Here is a 19,120-nt window from a genome sequence, read left to right as displayed (position 1 = left end):
ATCAGCATTATCTTACCAGAGCCTCAAAACAATCTTACAGGACCAGGAGGCTTTGCTCTTTTAACAGGGAAACTGGGGTTGGAAAAGGCAGTAACTGTGGGGGTTAAGCGTGTGAACTCAGGAGGCAGAGTCCTACCCATCCCTGGGAGTGTGGCTTTGGGAGAATGACTGAGCCTCTCTGTGCTTCAGGCTGCCCATTTGAAAATGGAGATGAAAATGGATTCTATACATGAGTCTCTAAAAGCAGTGTCTGGTACAATTAAGTGTTCAACAAATCTTGTTACTTTTTCCTGTGGTTGTTAGGTAACTTGCCTTAAGATCTATGACTAATAAGCCCAAGAATCAGGGTTTGATGCGAGGTGTGCTATACCCAAACTCAGGGCCCACTCCATCTCATCAAGGCAGTCTTACTCTGCAGGAAACATTCATCATGGGGCATGAGTAGCAGTGGCCTGACCAAGACTTTCATTCCATGACCCCCTCGTTCCACAGAGCAGCTCAGAAAAGGAATCCATGCTTCCAATGGCTAATCTGGGGGCTGCAGTCTCTTATACTCCCCTGCCTGATGAGAGTCTACCCTCAGAAACTCTGGCCCGCTAGATGACTGTGGTCATGACGAGAGGCTGGAGGATAGCTGAGGGCCAGACACTGAAATGGAGACTGATAGAGCTGGAAATGTCCATGCTCGCTGACTATCTGAACCTCTCTATACCATAGTTATCTGTAGCATGGAGATGAGAACACTCTCTGTCTCTTAGAGCAACACAGGGCTGAGGCTGTCTTCAGTGATAGAGGTGGAAAGTCAAAATCAGGATAAATTCAGGAGGATGGTGCTAAGGGTCTCAATTCCATGTGTATGTAAATGACTTAAGGGGGGTAGGGACAGAGCCAAGACACCAGGAATCTGTCAGTCAATCAATACCATCCATCACTGTGAAGCCTGGTTGTCATGGTAACTGAGGATAAAGCCAGGAGCTTATTAGAATCTAGTGCCTCTCTGTTCAGGATGATTGGTTGGTTAGCAAACGCAGTGAGAGACCTTTTGGGCCAACCCAGACTACTTAGCTGTAAGTATAAGACCCTTTGCAGTCAGGTTCCTGCCCAGCTCACCATCCTCACAATCCTACTCAGTCTCTGTAGGGATTCACCTCTGACTCTTCAGAGTATAAGAGAAGCTCCAGAGGGTGCCTGGGTTTAGATTCTGAACCAGCCCTGCTAGGAAGACACTGAGTCTCTAATGTGAGTCAGCCTCAGCCTCTGGGCAAAATTCCAGGGACACATCATTCACAGGATGCACTATGGAAGCAGGTGGTTGTAACAGTGTGATATACATAGAGCTACGTCCTGGGTGCATTGAAGTACTTAAGACAGGCTCCCAACCCAGAGCCGGGGAGACAGAAAGACTGCCTGGAAAATCCTGTGTGAGCAGAGACCAACGGTGAGTAAGCATTAGCCAGGGGATGAAGAATGAGGAGCGGAGGGGAACAGAGTCCCAGGTGGAAGGAACAGCACCAAGGAGAAAGTGTGATTAAGTCAAGGGACCAGAAATTAGCTCAGTACAACATAGACCCAGGGTGAGCTGTGGGCTGGAGAGCTGAGTGCATGCTCCCTTGACCAGCACAGGGACCCTCCTGTCTCAATGTTCACCTTTTCATGGCGCCGGCAGCTTGCTGTTCTGTAACTTGTCATCCTCTCTGTCTGTGGCTTCCTAGAGGCCAACACTGACTACATTGCCAGGTTATGATACATCATCACTCTTCCTGCAATAACCTAAACACTGGATTGTTTCCCTGTATGCACTGCCTCAGGGGCAAGCCCTCCACAAAGAGTCTGGCCTGGGGGTGAATCGCTAGTCTCCTGTTGCTCATTCTTACCCCTTGCTGCTTCAGCCACTCCCATGCAACTCTCTCCTCTTAGAGAGATCCAGCTACATGCTCCACCCAGCACGCTGCTACTCCAACTAACTTCAGAAGATCAGGTTTGAATGTCTCTGGAGTCTAGAAGATGGGAACGGAAGAAAGGATGGGTTGCTCCCTCCTTTGTACTTCTACTGAAATTTTTTCTATTCAAGCACTTATCACAGTATATTATTCTTAGCCCCCAACTGACTACATATTTCTCTAGGATGGAGATCTGTGTGTTTCACCCCATATCTCTGGAAATCATGGGTTCTCTCTGAATATTTACTAGATGAGTAGATAGATGGCTGAATGGATGGAGATTGGATTAGGAGAAGAGTTTTCCTCAGAGATTGTTTCCTGCCTCTTAAGAAGGGAAAAATGCTCTGCTCAGAACCTTCCTGAAAGGGAATTATAAGCAAAAAATAGCAATGATATATCAATGTGGTATAATGTATGAAAAATTTGAGAAACTCAGATTACACATCCATCTTCCCCAATTATTCCTCATATACAGCTTAACCATCTGGGCTGCCTTTGTCTCGTTCTAGTAAAGGAACAGAAAATACATAGCTCAGAGATTCTCAGTCCCTGCTCAGACCCTTTAGGAATCCACCCCTGACTCTCCAGAGTGTAAGGAAAGCTCTGGAGGATGTTCAGGATTGGTGGGATTGGATACTGAATTACCCCAGCCAGAGAGACATTGAAGCTCTACCATGGTCAGCCTCTAACTATGACAGACATCACTGATTAACCACAGTACTTTCTGGCTGAGCCCTTATCTGGTGTCACAGTCCTAGACTCAACAGTCCCAGTAGCCTTTGCTATTAAAACTACCTGCTATTGGTGGCTTAGGTACATTTTATGGCCTATAGGTCTTTAAGGTTCACTTCTCTGCATGCCACGGGTGCCAGCACACCATGCTTGTTCTTAGCTCTGTGAATGTACCTAAGCTTCAGAACAGACCGTCAGTAGCTGGTCAGTTTAACCCTTAACAATTCTCTGTTATAATTCCCAGTCAAGGTTCAAAATGACCTAATACTGCCCGTAGGAGTGAATATCGAGGATAATACAACTTTGTGTGCGTGTATGCTAAGTCGCTTCAGTTGTGTTCAACACTTCTGTGACCCCATGGACTGGAGCCCACCAGTATCCTCTGTCCATGGGATTCTCCCGACAAAAATACTGGAGTAGGTTTCCGTGCCCTCCTCCAGGGGATCTTCCCAACTCAAGGACAGAACCCGTGTTTCTTACATCTCCTGCATTGGCAGTCTGGTTCTTTACCACTAGTGCCACCTGGGAAGCCGATAATACTCCCTTGGGTATTTTTAAAACCTTACTTAACCACTTTCAAAGTTATCACAAGTGGTTTAATAGTTTTAAAAAAAGAAGATCAGCAAAATAAATATCCAGAGATATCACAGAAGCACTGAACCAGGAATTAGAAATCCTCATTTCAAAGTTCACTTTGCTTCTAACCGGTGGTGTCACCTTGGATGTGTCATTTATCTTTCAGTACCTTGTTTTCATCATTTGTAAAATCGCTCCAGCCATAAAATAGAGCTCAAAGCATTGTCAGGAAGCTTAAATGGGATGAACTGCGTGTAAGTACTCAGTATGCTGCCTGCCACAGAGTTAGAACTCAGGGATTGCTTGTTTTTTCATTTTTGTTTGGATAAGCTGTTTCATTATATGAGACTTCACACACCTGTCTCAGCAGTTAATACTAACATCTGCCTCTCGATTTCCCCTTTGACTACCTTCCTGTGATGGTTAATTGCATGCATTGATCTGACTGGGCCAGGGTGTCCAGATACTTGGTCAAATGTTATTCTGGGTGTTTCTGTGAGCTATTTTGGGATGAGATCAACATTTAAATCAGTAGCTTGAGTAAAGCAGATTGCTCTCCCTAAAGTGGGTGGGCCTCATTCAATTTGAAATCCTGAATAGACAGAAAGACTGACGCTTCCCTGAATGAGAGAGGATTCTTCCTGCCTAACATTCCTTGACATAAATCACAGAAAGATCCTCTGTGACCCATCTCCTAAAGTAATGGAAATAAAAGCAAAAGTAAACAAATGGGACCTAATTAAACTTAAAAGCTTTGCACAGTGAAGAAAACTATAAACTAGGTGAAAAGACAACCCTCAGGATGGGAGAAAATAATAGTAGGTGAAACAACTGACAAAGGATTCATCTCCAAAATATACAAGCAGCTCATGAAACTCAACCAGAAAAAGAAATAACCTGTCACGAAGTGGGCAGAAGACCTAAACAGGCACTTTTCCAAAGAAGGAACTCCTTATTGCCAAATTCAGACTTCAGTTGAAGAAAGTAGGGAAAACCACTAGACCATTCAGATATGACCTAAATCAAATCCCTTATGATTATACAGGGGAAGTGAGAAATAGATTTAAGGGAATAGATCTGATAGATAGAATGCCTCATGAACTCTGGACAGAGGTTCGTGACATTGTACAGGAGACAGGGACCAAGACCATCCCCATGGAAAAGAAATGCAAAAAAGCAAAATGGCTGTCAGAGGAGGCCTTACAAATAGCTGTGAAAAGAAGAGACGTGAAAAGCAAAGGAGAAAGGAAAGATATAAGCATCTGAATGCAGAGTTCCAAAGAATAGCAAGGAGAGATAAGAAAGTCTTCCTCAGTGATCAATGCAAAGAAATAGAGGAAAACAAGAGAACAGGAAAAACAAGAGATCTCTTCAAGAAAATTAGAGATACCAAGGGAACATATCATGCAAAGATGGGCTCGATAAAGGACAGAAATGGTATGGACCTAACAGAAGCAGAAGATATTAAGAAGAGGTGGCAAGAATACACAGAAGAACTATACAAAAAAGATCTTCACGACTAAGATAATCACGATGGTGTGATCGCTCACCTAGAGCCAGACATCTTGGAATGTGAAGTCAAGTGGGCCTTAGAAAGCATCACTACGAACAAAGCTAGTGGAGGTGATGGGACTCCAGTTGAGCTATTTCAAATCCTGAAAGATGATGCTGTGAAAGGGCTGCACTCAATATGCCAGCAAATTTGGAAAAGAAGACATGCTGATGCTGATACTAAGTCACTTCAGTCGTGTCCGACTCTGTGCGACCCCATAGATGGCAGCCTACCAGGCTCCCCTGTCCCTGGGATTCTCCAGGCAAGAACACTGGAGTGGGTTGCCATTTCCTTCTCCAATGCGTGAAAGTGAAAAGTGAAGTCGCTCAATGGCTAATACACAAGAAAAGATGCTTAACATAGCTCATTATTAAATAAATGCAGATCAAAACTGCAATGAGGTATTACCTCCCAAGGGTCAGAATGGGCATCATCAAAAAATCTATAAACAATAAATCCTGGAAGGGGTGTAGAGAAAAGGGAACCTTCTTGTACTGTTGTTGGAAATGTAAATTGATACAGCTACTATGCAAAACAGTATGGATTCCTTTAAAAAAAAAAAAAACTAGGGATAAAACTACCTTATGACCCAACAATCCCACTACTGGGCATATACCCTGAGGAAACCATAATTGAAAAAGACACATGTACCCCAGTGTTCATCTCAGCACTATTTACAATAGCTAGGAAATGGAAACAATCTAGATGTCTGTCGACAGATGAATAGATAAAGAAGTTGTGGTACATATATACAATGGAATATTACTCATCTATAAAAACGAACACATTTGAGTCAGTTCTAGTGAAGTAGGTGAACCTAGAGCCTATTATACAGAGTGAAGTAAATCAGAAAACAAGCATTGTATGTTAATGTATACATATGGGATCTAGAAAGAGGGTATTGGTGAACCTATTTTCAGGGCAATAAAGGAGACACAAACATAAGGAAGAGACTTGTGGATACAGTCGGGGAAGGAGAGGGTGGGACAAATTGAGAGAGTAGCATTGAATCATATGCATTACCATATTTAAAACAGATTGCCAGTGGGAATTTGCTCTATGATGCAAGAAGCTCAGATCTCGTGCTCTGTGACAACCTAGAGGAGTGGGATGGGGTGGAAGGTGGGAGGGAAGTTCAAGAGGAACATGTGTATACCTATGGCTGACTCATGTTGATGTATGGCAGAAACCAACACATTATTGTAAAGTAATTATCCTCCAATTAAAATTAAGTAAACATTTTAAAAAAGGGAGGATTCTTCTTGCCTAATTGCCTTCAACTGGAAAATTGGCTTTTTTCTTGCCTTTGGACTCAAACTAAAACATCAGCTCTTTCTGGGTCTCAAGGCTCCAACCTTCAAATTGGGACTACACCATCAGCTTCCCTGATTCTTAGGCCTTTGAACTCAAACTGGAACTAAATCATCAATTCCCCTAAGTCCACAGCTTGCCAGATTCGGATCTTGGGACTTGTCAGGCTCTATCATTGTGGGAGCCAATATTTTATAAGAACTCTCTTTATTTATATAAGTAAAGTATGTATTGGAGAACCCTAACTAATATACTTCCTAGTGCCTTTGTTATGGCTAGTGATGATTTTTCCTTTATTTAAAGTGATTAGATGTGTGACTACAGTCAGCGGAGCACACTGGGTTAAGACAGTATGACTACCCCCAAAAGTAAGCAATACAGTTTATATCGTGATCTAGCCCATTCACAGCCAGCTAAAATAAGTTGCATTTCTTAACCATACTTTCTGTGATACTCTCTGAGGTTTTCCTTCCTACTATATTCTGTTTCATTTTATTAAATGCTAGTCATGGCTCACTAAATTTCTCTTACAATCTCCTAGTGGGCTGTAGCCAGTAGTTTAAAAAACCCTAGGTAAAACATCTCTGAGGCATTATAGAATGTTTATTAATATCAGAGGTTCTCACAATGAACTTGAACTCCACCCATAATAACAAGGCAAACTTGACCTTGCACGAGATATTTGACATTGCTGAGCTTCAGTTCTTCATTTGTAAATTGAGTGTGATAGTATGCTCTTCCCTTGTTTCCTGAGGATAAAATGAGATAGTGCATTTAAATGCCTAATTCAATGTCTGCCATGTGATGAAATGCTCAGTAACTGTTAGCCATTTTACCACTGCTACAGAGTCTAAGCCCTTGGAATATAGCATCAGAGTGAATGACAGGCTGTGAAGAAATGGGGAGAGGGTGATGGGAGGTAAATACCTGGACAAGCTAGAAACTACGTCAGAAGACCTAATTCAATACTAATTGAATCATGTTGAGCCAATTACTTGGGCTCTTTAGACCTAAGCTTTCTCTATAGAATTGGGGAGAAAAATATTAATAAATTCCTTATAAGCAATTATGAAGATCATCTTCAATACCAGGTGTGAATGACTGTGTTTTACCAACCTTAGGAGTTAATATATTTATTAGAATCAAATATTTTAAGTATATTTTGTTAGAACCAAATGTTTCAGTTATTTGTAAGTATAGTGAATACAAAAATAAATTGTCAATTCACTATAGGTGGTAACCAATCTGGTTGTCCCTACAATAAATCATCCCTGACTATAATCACATGATTATAACAGAGATACTCTGTTACCTGCTCTATGAGATAATAGGATCCATGTTGGTGTCTAGACAGTGGTAACCATATTTTGTGTGCTTAATATATGTGTGTTGAATGAAAAGCTATTGAATAAATAAAGAGAAGGAAAAGAATGTAAAACTATAATTGACATCAGCTTTAGTGAGATTTTTGTCATGTCCCTATGGCTTTTTCTACCCAGTGTGTTAGGTAGTAGACCAGTTGGCCCAAGGACCCTAGCTGAAGGGTGATGATCAGTGATGGGTTGAATGTACTGCATTTTCACTGAAAGGGTCATTTCCAGGGTCACCGTTATCTAGCATCCATCAAAGGGAGGCATGATGGAACACAGGCACTGATTGGTTTGACTTTGAAAGGTAGTGAAAAGAGTTCAAAGTGACCTTGATCAATGGGAAGAGCTTCATCCCATCTAAAATAGGATGGGGCAGACATGAATGAATGACCTTGATTTTAAAAAATGGTCAGGTAAGGGAAGGAGGCATGAATGCTAAGACTCCAAGTCTTACAGCAGAAGTGTTGGCCACTGCAGGCTGGGCATAATGATGTTTCTTCCATTTGAGCAATGTTTCAAAGCTGACCAATCGCAGTGACCTATGAGATAGGTTGCCTTGCTGTCCCCACATTACAGATGAGAGGATAGTTAAGATTGTAGAATTAACAACTGGAAAGCTGGGAGTAATGAATGTGGTAATAGTAATACCAACATTATTGTTGTTCAGTCGCTCAGTCATGCCTGACTCTTTGCAACCCCATGGACTGCAGCACGCCAGGCTTCCCTGACCTTCACTATCTCCCTGAGTTTGCCCAAACTCATGTCCATTGAGTCGATGAAGCCATTCAGCTATCTCATCCTCTGTCATCCCCTTCTCCTCCTGCCCTCAATCTTTCCCAGCATCAGGGTCTTTTCCAATGAGCTGGCTCTTTGCATCAAGTGGCCTAAGTATTGGAGCTTCAGTATCAGTCCTTCCAATGAACATTCACGGTTGATTTCCTTTAGAATCGACTGGTTTGATCTCCTTGCTGTCCAAGAGACTCTCAGAGTCTTCTCCAGCACCGCAGTTCACAAGCATCGATTCTTTGGTGCTCAGCCTTTTTTATTGTCCAGCTCTTACATCCATACATGACTACTGGAAAAACCACAGCTTTGACTAGATGGACTTTGTTGGCAAAGTGATGCCTTTGCTTTAAAATATGCTGTCTAGGTTTGTCATAGCCTTTCTACCAAGGAGCAAGAGTCTTTTAATTTCATGGCTGCAGTCACCATCTTCAGTCATTTTATAGTGCAAGAAAATAAAGTCTGTCACTATTTTCATTGTTTCCCATTCTATTTGCCATGAAGTGATAGAACTGGATGCCATGATCAAAGTTTTTTGAATGTTGAGTTTTAAGCCAGTTTTTTCACTATCCTCTTTCACCTTCATCCAGAGGCTCTGTAGTTCCTCTTCATTTTCTGCCATTAGGGTGGTGTCATCTGCACATCTGAGGTCATTGATATTTCTCCCCACAATCTTGATTCCAGTTTGTGCTCCATCCAGCCTGGTATTTCTCATGATGTACTCTGCATATAAGTTAAATAAGCAAGGGGACAATATACAACCTTGACGTACTCTCTTCCCAATTTGGAACCAGTCTGTTGTTCCATTTCAGGTTCTAACTTTTGCTTCTTGACCTGCATACAGATTTCTCAAGAGTCAAGTAAGGTGGTCTGGTATTCCCATTTCTTTCAGAGTTTTCCACAGTTTGTTGTAATACACACAGTCAAAGGCTTTAGCATAGTCAGTGAAGCAGAATTAGATGCTTTTCTGGAATTCTCTTGCTTTTCCTATGATCCAACAGATATTGGCAATTTGATCTCTGGTTCTTCTGCCTTTTCTAAATCCAAATTGTATATCTGTAAGTTCTCAGTTCATGTATGGTTGATACCTAGCTTGAAGGATTTTGAGCATTATCTTGCTAGCATGTGAAATGAGCACAGTTGTGTGGTAGTTTGAACATTCTTTGGCATTGCCTTTTTTTGGGATTTGAATGAAAACTGACCTTTTCCAGTCTTGTGGGCAATGCTGAGTTTTCCAAATTTACTGGCATATTGACCACAGCACTTTACAGCATCATCTTTCAGGATTTGAAATAACTGGCTGGAATTCTGTCACCTCCACTAGCTTTGTTTGTAGTATTGCTTCCTAAGACCCACTTGATTTCACACTCCAGGATGTCTGGCTCTAGATGAGTGATCACACCGTTGTGGTTATACAGGTCATTAAGACCTTTTTTGTAGAGTTCTTCTGTGTATTCTTTCCACCTCTTCTTAATATCTTCTGCTTCTTTTAAGTTCACACCATTTCTGTCTTTTATTGTGTCCATCTTTGCATGAAATATTCCCTTGATATCTCCAATTTTCTTGAAGAGATCTCTAGTCTGTCCCATTCTATTGTTTTCCTCTATTTCTTTGCATTGTTCACTTAAGAAGGCTTTCTTATCTCTCCTTTCTATTCTTGGAACTCTGCATTCGGATAGGTGTATCTTTCCCTTTCTCCTTTGCCTTTCACTTCTCTTCTTTACCCAGCTATTTGTAAGGCCTCCCCAGACAACCATTTTGCCTTATTGCATTTCTTTTTCTTGGGGATGGTTTTGGTCACTGCCTTCTATACAATGTTATGAACCTTGGTCCATGGTTCTTCAGGCACTTTTGTCTATCAGATCTAATCCCTTAAATCTATTTGTCACTTCCACTGTGTAATCATGAGGGATTTGTTTTAGGTCATTCCTGAATGGCCTAGTGGTTTTCTCTACTTTCTTCAGTTTAAGTCTGAATTTTGCAATAAGGAGCTCATGATCTGAGCCACAGTCAGCTCCCAGTCTTGTTTTTGCTGACTGTAAAGAGCTTCTACATCTTCAGCTGCAACGAATATAATCAGTCTGATCTTGGTATTGACCATCTGGTGATGCCCATGTGCAGAGTCTTCTCTTATGTTGCTGGAAGAGGGTGTTTGCTATGATCAGTGCATTCTCTTGGCAAACTCTGTTAGCCTTTGCCCTGCTTCATTTTGTACTCCAAGGCCAAACTGGCCTGTTTCTCCAGATATCTCTTGACTTCCTACTTTTGTATTTCAGTCCCCTATGATGAAAAGGACTATTTTTTTTTTTTTTTTTGGTGTTAGTTCTATAAAGTCTTGTTGTCTACATAGAACCGTTTAACTTCATCTTCTTCAGCTTTGCTGTTTGGGGCATAGACTTGAATCACTGTGATGTTGAATGGTTTGCCTTGAAAACAAATCAAGTTCATTCTATCATTTTTCGAGATTGCTCCCAAGCACTGCATTTCAGACTCCTTTGACCATGAGGGTTACTCCATTTCTTTTAAGGGAGTCTTGCCCATGGTAGTAGATATAACAGTCATCTGAATTAAATTCACCCATTTCCATCATAGTGTTACTACACCAACATAGTGCAGCAATAAGTACCATTTTTAAACTCTTACTGTATGTCAGGCCCTGGGCCACCTGATCACATCTCTTTCTCTCTTAGTCACTAAGTTTTGTATCCAACTCTTGCGACCCCATGGACTATAGCCTGCCAGGCTACTCTGTCCATGTGATTCTCCAGGAAAGAATACTGGAGTGGGTTGCCATGTCCTTCTCCAGGGGGTCTTCCCGACCCAGGAATCAAACCCAGGTCTCCTGCATTGTAGGTAGATTCTTTACCGACTGAGCTATGAGGGAAGCCCTGATCACATAGACTGTTTCATTTCATATTCATAACAGTCCCATGAAGTGTCCTCTGTCATTGTCTCATTTAGGGGAACAGGAACCAGGCAGGAAGAGGGAGGCATTTGCCTGAGGGCATTTGCCCGAGGGTCACATGGTCCATCAGTGGTAGAGATGAGATGTGAACACAAGGAATCTAAATTAGAACCTTTTTCAGCAATTGATGCTTAATGAGTGCTCATTATCATTAGCATTTGAGAATATTTGAAAATATATAAATATTTTCTGTGGATAACTTTTCTTATTCCTCACAATTAATATGAGTTAAATGCCATTAATACCTCCAGCTTAAGGGATGAAGAAATTAAGACTTAAAAAGATTAAATAATCTGCCGATAATCACACAGTTAGTAACGTGACAGAACTTATGTTTTCAAACACTAAGCTATACTAACATCCTGCATTCAAGGGAAAACAAATCTCTTTAAACACTTAGCATCCAAAATGTACTGATACTTGGAATTATTCTCAAACAAGCTTTTATTATCATTTCTATATGGGTCTTGAAAAAAACTGAGGTTCAGAGATATTAAGTTCCCTGATCGTGGTCATGCAATACTAAACGGTAGAACCAAGATCTCCACCCAGATGTGTCTGACTCCCAAGTTTAGATTCCTCACTACCATCTGCCAGCATAATTCTTCATTCCACAGACCTTCATCAAATGATTCTGCTACTTACTCACCCCACCTAAAACTGTAATCTATAATAATAACCACTGTTTACACAGTATTTTCTTTATCATGATGCTTTTTAGAAATACTTTCATTAATTCTCGTAATGGTTTTTAAAAGTAGTTTATTATACTAACATTAGTTGTGGGAAAACTGAAACTCAGAGATACAAGCTATTAACTTTTAAATGGTGGAACCAAAAGCAAAGATATCTTTGTAAAAAGAACCCTTTTCACTACCACATTGCCTCATGGCTTTCATGGGGCCATAAAATACTATTGGCTTCCTTCACAAGCAGAGCATCAATAGAAGTCATTCTCTGTAAGACCTTTGCAGACCTTCTCAATATCCCAAACTACAGAATGAAGAGACTTCCCTGGTGACTCAGCAGTGAAGAATCCACCTGTAATGCAGGGAACTCAGAGTCATAGGTTCAATCCCTGGGTCAGGAAGATTCCCTGGAGGAGGAAATGGCAACTCACTCCAGTAATCTTGCCCAAAAAATCCCATAAACAGAGGAGCTTAGTGGACTCTTGTCCATGGTGCCGCAGAAGAGCTGGATACAACTGAGTGTCTAAACAACAGTAATAGAATCATGAACATTTAGAGCTTTGAGGGCTATTAGTTTACTTTCTATTCCATGCATAGTTTCCCTCACATCACCCCAGATGGAGGTATCTTATCTGACTTACTTAGATTCCTTAACTTATAAGAAAATCTGTTTCATGTGGCATTTGAGAGACAAAGGTCACAGAAGCTAAGCTAAATGTGTCAAGGAAGCCCGAATACCTCAAAAGGTAAAGAATCTGCCTGCAGTGCAGGAGTTATAGGAGACAAGGGTTCGATTCCTGGGCTGGGAAGATTCCTTGGAGAAGGAAATGGCAACCCACTCCAGTATTCTCGCCTGAAAAATTCCGTGGACAGAGGAGCCTGGCAGCTACAGTCCATAGGGTCACAAAGAGTCGGATGCAACTGAGCATGCATGTGCAAGACCTACCTACATTGGCCATAAAGGGGAAGTCTTTTTCATTGTCTCGTAGAACAGACACACATAGATAATTACAGTTAGTATGGTGTAGGAATTTATATCAATCCTGGATGTTCATTGGAGGGACTGATGCTAAAGCTGAAACTGCAATACTTTGGCCACCTCATGCGACGAGTTGACTCACTGGAAAAGACTCTGATGCTGGGAAAGGTTGGGGGCGGGAGGAGAAGGGGACGACGGAGAATGAGATGGCTGGATGCCATCACCGACTCTGTGGACATGAGTTTGAGTGAACTCCGGGAGTTGGTGATGGACAGGGAGGCCTGGCGTGCTGTGATTCATGGGGTCGCGGAGAGTCGGACACGACTGAGCGACTGAACTGAACTGAACTGATGAATTTATATATACATACATATATATTCTGGATTATTTTCCTGGCTCGAGAATCCCTACCATATTTCCAAATGCCTAGAGGTACCTCTTCTAGGAAGCTGGCCCTCCCAGGCACATTCATCATGTTCTTCTCACCCTAATATGTGTGTGTGTGTGTGTGTGTGTGGTTGAAATATAATATAGAAAGAGTATTTACACTTCACAATTCACACCCAGGTCATCTGCAAATTACCTAAACTCTATTTCAAACTATGTTTTGAATCGATCATATTTGTTCATCTCCATTCTGATTCCTTACCTGGATATCAACAAGAGTCGTCTAACTGTGCTCCCTGCGTCTGCTCTCACTCCCTCCAATCTGTGCTCTCCAGACAGTGGAATGACCTACTGACACAGAGATTAGACCATGGCACTGCTGGGTAACATTTTAGTGATTTCCTTTTCACTGCAGACAAAGTCTATACTTCTTACTATGACCAGCAAGACCATCTGCAGCTACTTTCAACCTCAGCTCCCTCTAGCCCACATCTTATCTGCAGGCTTCAGCCACACATTCTTGTTTCAGTTCTCAAACACTCCAGGCTGTCCATTCTGCCCAGGGCACATTCCCTCTTGTCTTGGGAGTCTCCTTCTGAGTATCTTTTTGGACCTTATCCTATTTACTCAAGAGACTTTCCCAGATAATCCTAAACTGATTGTCTTCTCCCTCTCCTTCCACAGTTACTCTCTATTTCTACACCCTGTTCATTTTCTATATAGCTCATATCACAATTTGCAATTGGCTCAGCTGGTGAAGAATCCACCTGCAATGAGGAAGACCTGGGTTTGATCCCTGGGTTGGGAAGATCCCCTGGAGAAGGAAAAGGCTACCCACTCCAGTATTTGGGCCTGGAGAGTTCCATGGACTGTATAGTCCATGGGGTCACAAAAAGTCAGACAGGACTGAGCGACTTTCATTTCACTTCACTTCATGTATCTATTCATTAGCTCACTCAACAGAAGCTATTAAGTCCAAACACCATTCTAGGAAATGAATATATAACAGCAAACAAAACATATGAGGTCCCTGCTCTCGTGGAACATGCATACTAAGAAGAAGAGGTTGACAATAAACAAATAAACATGTGAACATGGTAATTACTGAATATATAGTGATAGCCTGAGAATTAAAATAGGGTGCTATACCAAAGAGGGACTTGCTACCTGGTCATAAAAGGCCTTTTGGAAAGGGGGGCATTTAAGTTGAGATTTGAATGGTTAGAATACAGCTATGCAAATATCAGAGGGAAGGGTAGCCCAGACAGAGACAACGGCTAGTACCAAGGCTGTAGGCTAAAATAAGCTTGCTATGTTAGAGTGTTTGCAGAACAGTGACAATAACAAGAATAGAAACAAATGAAAGAAAAAGTAAAAGTAAAGAGAAGAAAAGTAAAGAAAGACAAAACAAAAGCCATCATACTCTAGCAGTGGCCAGATAAGAGATCATAGTGGTTTGGACCAGTTAGAAGGTAATAGAGATGTGGTCAGATGCCATGTATGCTTTAGAAATAAACGATGACAGATCTCATTGACGAGGGGCAGGAAGTAAAGGAGGAACCAAGAATGACATCTGGATTTTAACGTGTTTATTTAATTTCTTCCACTAGATTGTAAGTTTTGCAAGAACAGGAACCATATCTATTTTGTTTACCAGGCACATGATACAAACATAATTGATGAATGCATATCTGTATGAACAAAACTATGAAAGAATGGGCAGAGGGATATCAGGGCAGGTTCCACAGAGGTGGGGATACCCGTACAAGGTTCCGAAGAATAAGTTGAATTCTGTCAGGTTGGCAAGACGGGGAAGTATTTTGGAGGCTGACAGACAGCACGCACAAAAGGAGGCAGGAAACATACATGAACAGAACCGTGTCACTTAAATAGTTGATCTGCCCTAGGTAAATTATCAGCTCGGTAATGGGGCCAGACTCCAGAGAGGCCAGATGGTGAATGCACTATTCTCTTTGTCATATTTTTATATAAAGACAAATAATAGGAGCTGCAAAGAAGGGATGAAGGAGAAAAAAATAATCTAAATCCAGAAATTCAGCCCAAAGCCATACTGATCCTTGTAGAAGGTAGAAAGCTGTCAGCAGCAACCCTTGAGGAAAGTCTAGGGTCCCACTGAAGTCTAACATCACCTCCCCAACATCCAAGACATCCCTTGATTTTTGATGCACGGTTTCATGCTGTCTTTAGGGGAGAAGCATTTTTCTAAAAGACACATTAGAAGAAAACAGCCTCATTCATCCTCTGGGATGAACCAATAGAGGATCTGAGGCAAACCCAAGGACAGATGAGTTCCCCCAAAGCAAACCAGCCCGTGTGTTCATTTAAATCATTCCATTCCAAGCTCAGCTCTTTGAGGGAGGGGATCTATACCACATGGTGTGTTTCTTAGAAACAAGCACTTAACAGAATATAAATATTATTAAAGTCATATAGATCAAAGACACCCAGAGAGAAAAAAGACTTTGAAAAAGAGGAGAGCGAGAGAAAGAGTGAGAGAGAGGATGAGAAAGAGACAAAGAGAAACTTAGACAAACATCAAACATGGAGTGAGAGTATGCGTGATTCTGTTTGTCAAAGGGAAAGAAGGTAGATGTTTTTGTTCTTTGTAGGTTAATATGTAAATGACATTCTGATTTATTAGCGGGCTCCAGCAGATGAGGTGATGATTAGCACATTTCCATATTTATAGAAAAGCAACACTAACTTTCCGGATTTATAGAAAATCAGCTCTTCACAAATAGCAAATTGTGCGATTATCGACATATGGTTTTCTATAAACAGAGCTGAGGTAATTATCCCTGGGACAATTCGTTGGTGGGCTCCTTTTGAATATTAACCACATTGGAAGCCCATTTCTGCCTCACAGATTTTAAAGCGGAGGGGGCTTGAGATACCCCAGGCAATTAATTAGTAATCCAGTACCAAAGGCAGAGCCCAAATGAAAGGCTGTACCAGGAACACATGGTGAAAAGACACAGGTCCAGGGGTCTGACGCCAGTTTCCTGCAGCCCTGGGCCAAATATAGGGAAGTAATTAACTTCCCTAAGGAGCCTCAGCGTTTCTGGGGCTAAAACTAGAATAACACCAACCTCCAAATGTTGTCAAGAATATTAAATAAGAATATATACAATAGCCCTGGAACTTAGTAAGTACTCAATAAATAAATTTCTTTGTCCTTCCTCATGGTTTTGAGTGACTCTTAAAAAGATCCACTTGAATTAAGTTTTTCAAGCTCTTTTTTAATACTGATCTATCCTGAAGTATTTCATTTGTCATGACTCTATACATATATATGTCTTTAACCAAAAGAAGTTTCTTGAAGCAATAACATCCTCACTGCCTACCAGCCATTATGATATTTTCTCTTCTGTTCTATGTTGTTCAAAATGTTTGTGATCCATACATTGATTTCAGGATCTACTATCGGGTTTCAACCTGCAGTTTGTTAAGAATTATGCTGCAGGAAGGTAGGGACTGTATTTAGATTTGCTTGCCTTTGTATCCCCAGCACAAACACGTAGAAGATACTGAATAGATATTTGAATTATAAAAGAATGGATACAGAGATAGATGGACGAGTTTATGAATGGCCCTAGTTAGGAATCTAAGTTAACACCCTCTTCAAACTCAATATCTTGTTTTGCTTCCTCAGTGTACTAAACCCTGTGTTGAGCGCTAAAGAGGTGGAAAAGTGATGCTTGCTTTCAAGGATCTTGCTGTATAGATGAAAAGAGAAATAATTAACATTTGGAAAATTGCTTTAAAGACTTTGGAATTTATATGAATGTGTTGAAGGAAGGAAGTGACCAGCCTGAACTGGTGCAGTCAGAGAAACTTCTTGAAACTTGGAGGTTGAACTTGGACTTGAAAAATGGATACACCTCTCACCCTTCTACTCATTCACTGCTTCTCAAACTATACTAAGCATCAGAACAACCTGGAGGGTGATTGTCAAAACACACACTGCTGGATCCACTCCCAGAGTTTCCCATTTAGCAGGTTTGAGATGAGAGCCTGAGAATCTGCATTTTAACACATTCCCAGGTGATGCTGTGCTGTTGGTGGGAGTCCACATGTTTTAGAACCACTATTCTAGCAGTTTGGAGTGAGACCATGGAGACTGATGATGTCTTGCTAAGGATTTTAGATTTTAGTATTAGCCTTGCAGGATCTTAGGCAAGGAGGTGACATCCTAAGATCTGTGAGGCAGAAAGATCCTTCTGGTAGCAGTGTTGAGAATGGACTGGAAGGGGTGAGTCTTCTTTTGAAGACCATTTAGGAGTTGATGCAGTAATAAATGAAAGATGTAAACCCAGCCTCCCATTGCAGGAGGGGATGTAGAAGAAAGGATGAAGGAGAGCTGCTCAGGAGAGAGAACTGAAGGGTCTTAGAGATCTACAGGGATGGAGGGGAAGGAGGGTCTGGGATGACTCTAGGTTTCTCCCATCACTGACTGCTTGGATGGCCGTTCTACCCGCCAAGAATCTACATTTAAAATGTTTTAGCATTTTAAATAGTAAAACCCCAGAGACCCTTTATTATTAAAGAGATAACTATGGTGCCATAGAAAATGCATGATTTTGGACAGCCAGACAAGTCTGCATTCAAATTCTATTTGTGGTGCTTCCCAGCAAGCCACTTCACCCTGTTGAACCTCAAGTTCCTATAAATAATAATACTAATGCTACCTTAGAGAGTTGTCATGGAGACTCAGTGAGATCATGCGTGGCTGAGAGTCAGGGACTAGAAAACTGCTCACCATGTTGGTGTGCGCATTGAACACTGTGTATCACGCACCCATTCTACTTACCAGCCATTGCCATTTTTTCTCTGTTAAGCACCAGGATATACTCATAAACGCCGCCCATCGATCCAGACGTTATGTAATGGGTGCCATAGTCATTGATGAACTTGGCGTACATGCCATAATGATATCGCTCCGGAAGCTCCATTAATGACTGCAGCATCCCTTCGTCCAGCATGATGTTTTCCCTCCTCATCTTAAAATGAGCAGTCTGCACCTTTGTGAAAATTCTCATAAAGATGTATTTCTGCCAGCAACAACCACCACCATTCAATGAGGGAAAAGAACAAAGAGAGTATATATTTTACCAAATGAGATCACGTAAAATGTCAGCATTTAGTACCTGTGGGTATATATATACACCTACATATAACTGTAGGAATTATATGTAAATGTATAGATATACTTACATATATATGTATATGAATATATATAAGGGAGTATTACTACATTTTGCAAGCATATATTAGACACCAGTGTGTGCCTGGCTTCTCCTGCACCTTCTCTGTTCCTACTATGCCATTCAGGTCAAGTGCTTATCAACCCTCACTGGGTTCATTATTAGTGTGTTTCATTGTGTTCCTTGCCTCTATCCTGCCCTCAGCCCACTCTTACCCCCACATCTTTCTCTAATTAAAGCATTGCATTATGCAACTTCCAACACAAGTATTCAGTTCAGTTCAGTTCAGTCGCTCAGTCGTGTCCGACTCTCTGCGACCCCATGAATCACAGCATGCCAGGCCTCCCTGTCCATCACCAACTCATCCATTAAAAATTATTCTTAGGAATATTTTGATGACATTGTGAAATGCCAATATCATTTAATTTATTGAACAAATACCTATCAGTACCTGTCATCACATGCTTTCTGCTAGGTGCAGGGAACATGATCTTGAATGAGATAGTCCCTGCCCTCATAGAGCTTATATTTTAGTGGTAATCTTATACCATTCAGTAATCAAGAAGCGCAGGATCCTGATATAATAATGAAAAAGAAAAAAAAAAAGACAG

The 19,120-nt window shown here is 41.3% G+C and overlaps 1 protein-coding gene across 1 annotated transcript in view; it reads right to left on the bottom strand.

Moving 5' to 3' along the window:
• C8A (complement C8 alpha chain) overlaps positions 1 to 19,120 on the bottom strand; it is an 82,576-nt gene that overhangs the window by 22,470 nt on the left and 40,986 nt on the right. Inside the window, exon 7 of the mRNA XM_055403806.2 lies at positions 18,116 to 18,356. Within this exon, the coding sequence (XP_055259781.2) occupies positions 18,116 to 18,356 (241 nt within the window). The remainder of the gene's footprint in view (positions 1 to 18,115; positions 18,357 to 19,120) is intronic.

The sequence above is a fragment of the Moschus berezovskii genome, chromosome 4 (assembly GCF_049115385.1).
Source record: "Moschus berezovskii isolate FMDL1 chromosome 4, NW_MosBer_1.0, whole genome shotgun sequence".
NCBI lineage: Eukaryota > Metazoa > Chordata > Mammalia > Artiodactyla > Moschidae > Moschus > Moschus berezovskii.
Note: the sequence above shows the minus strand (reverse complement) of the source record. Positions and strands in the feature narration are given on the sequence as shown.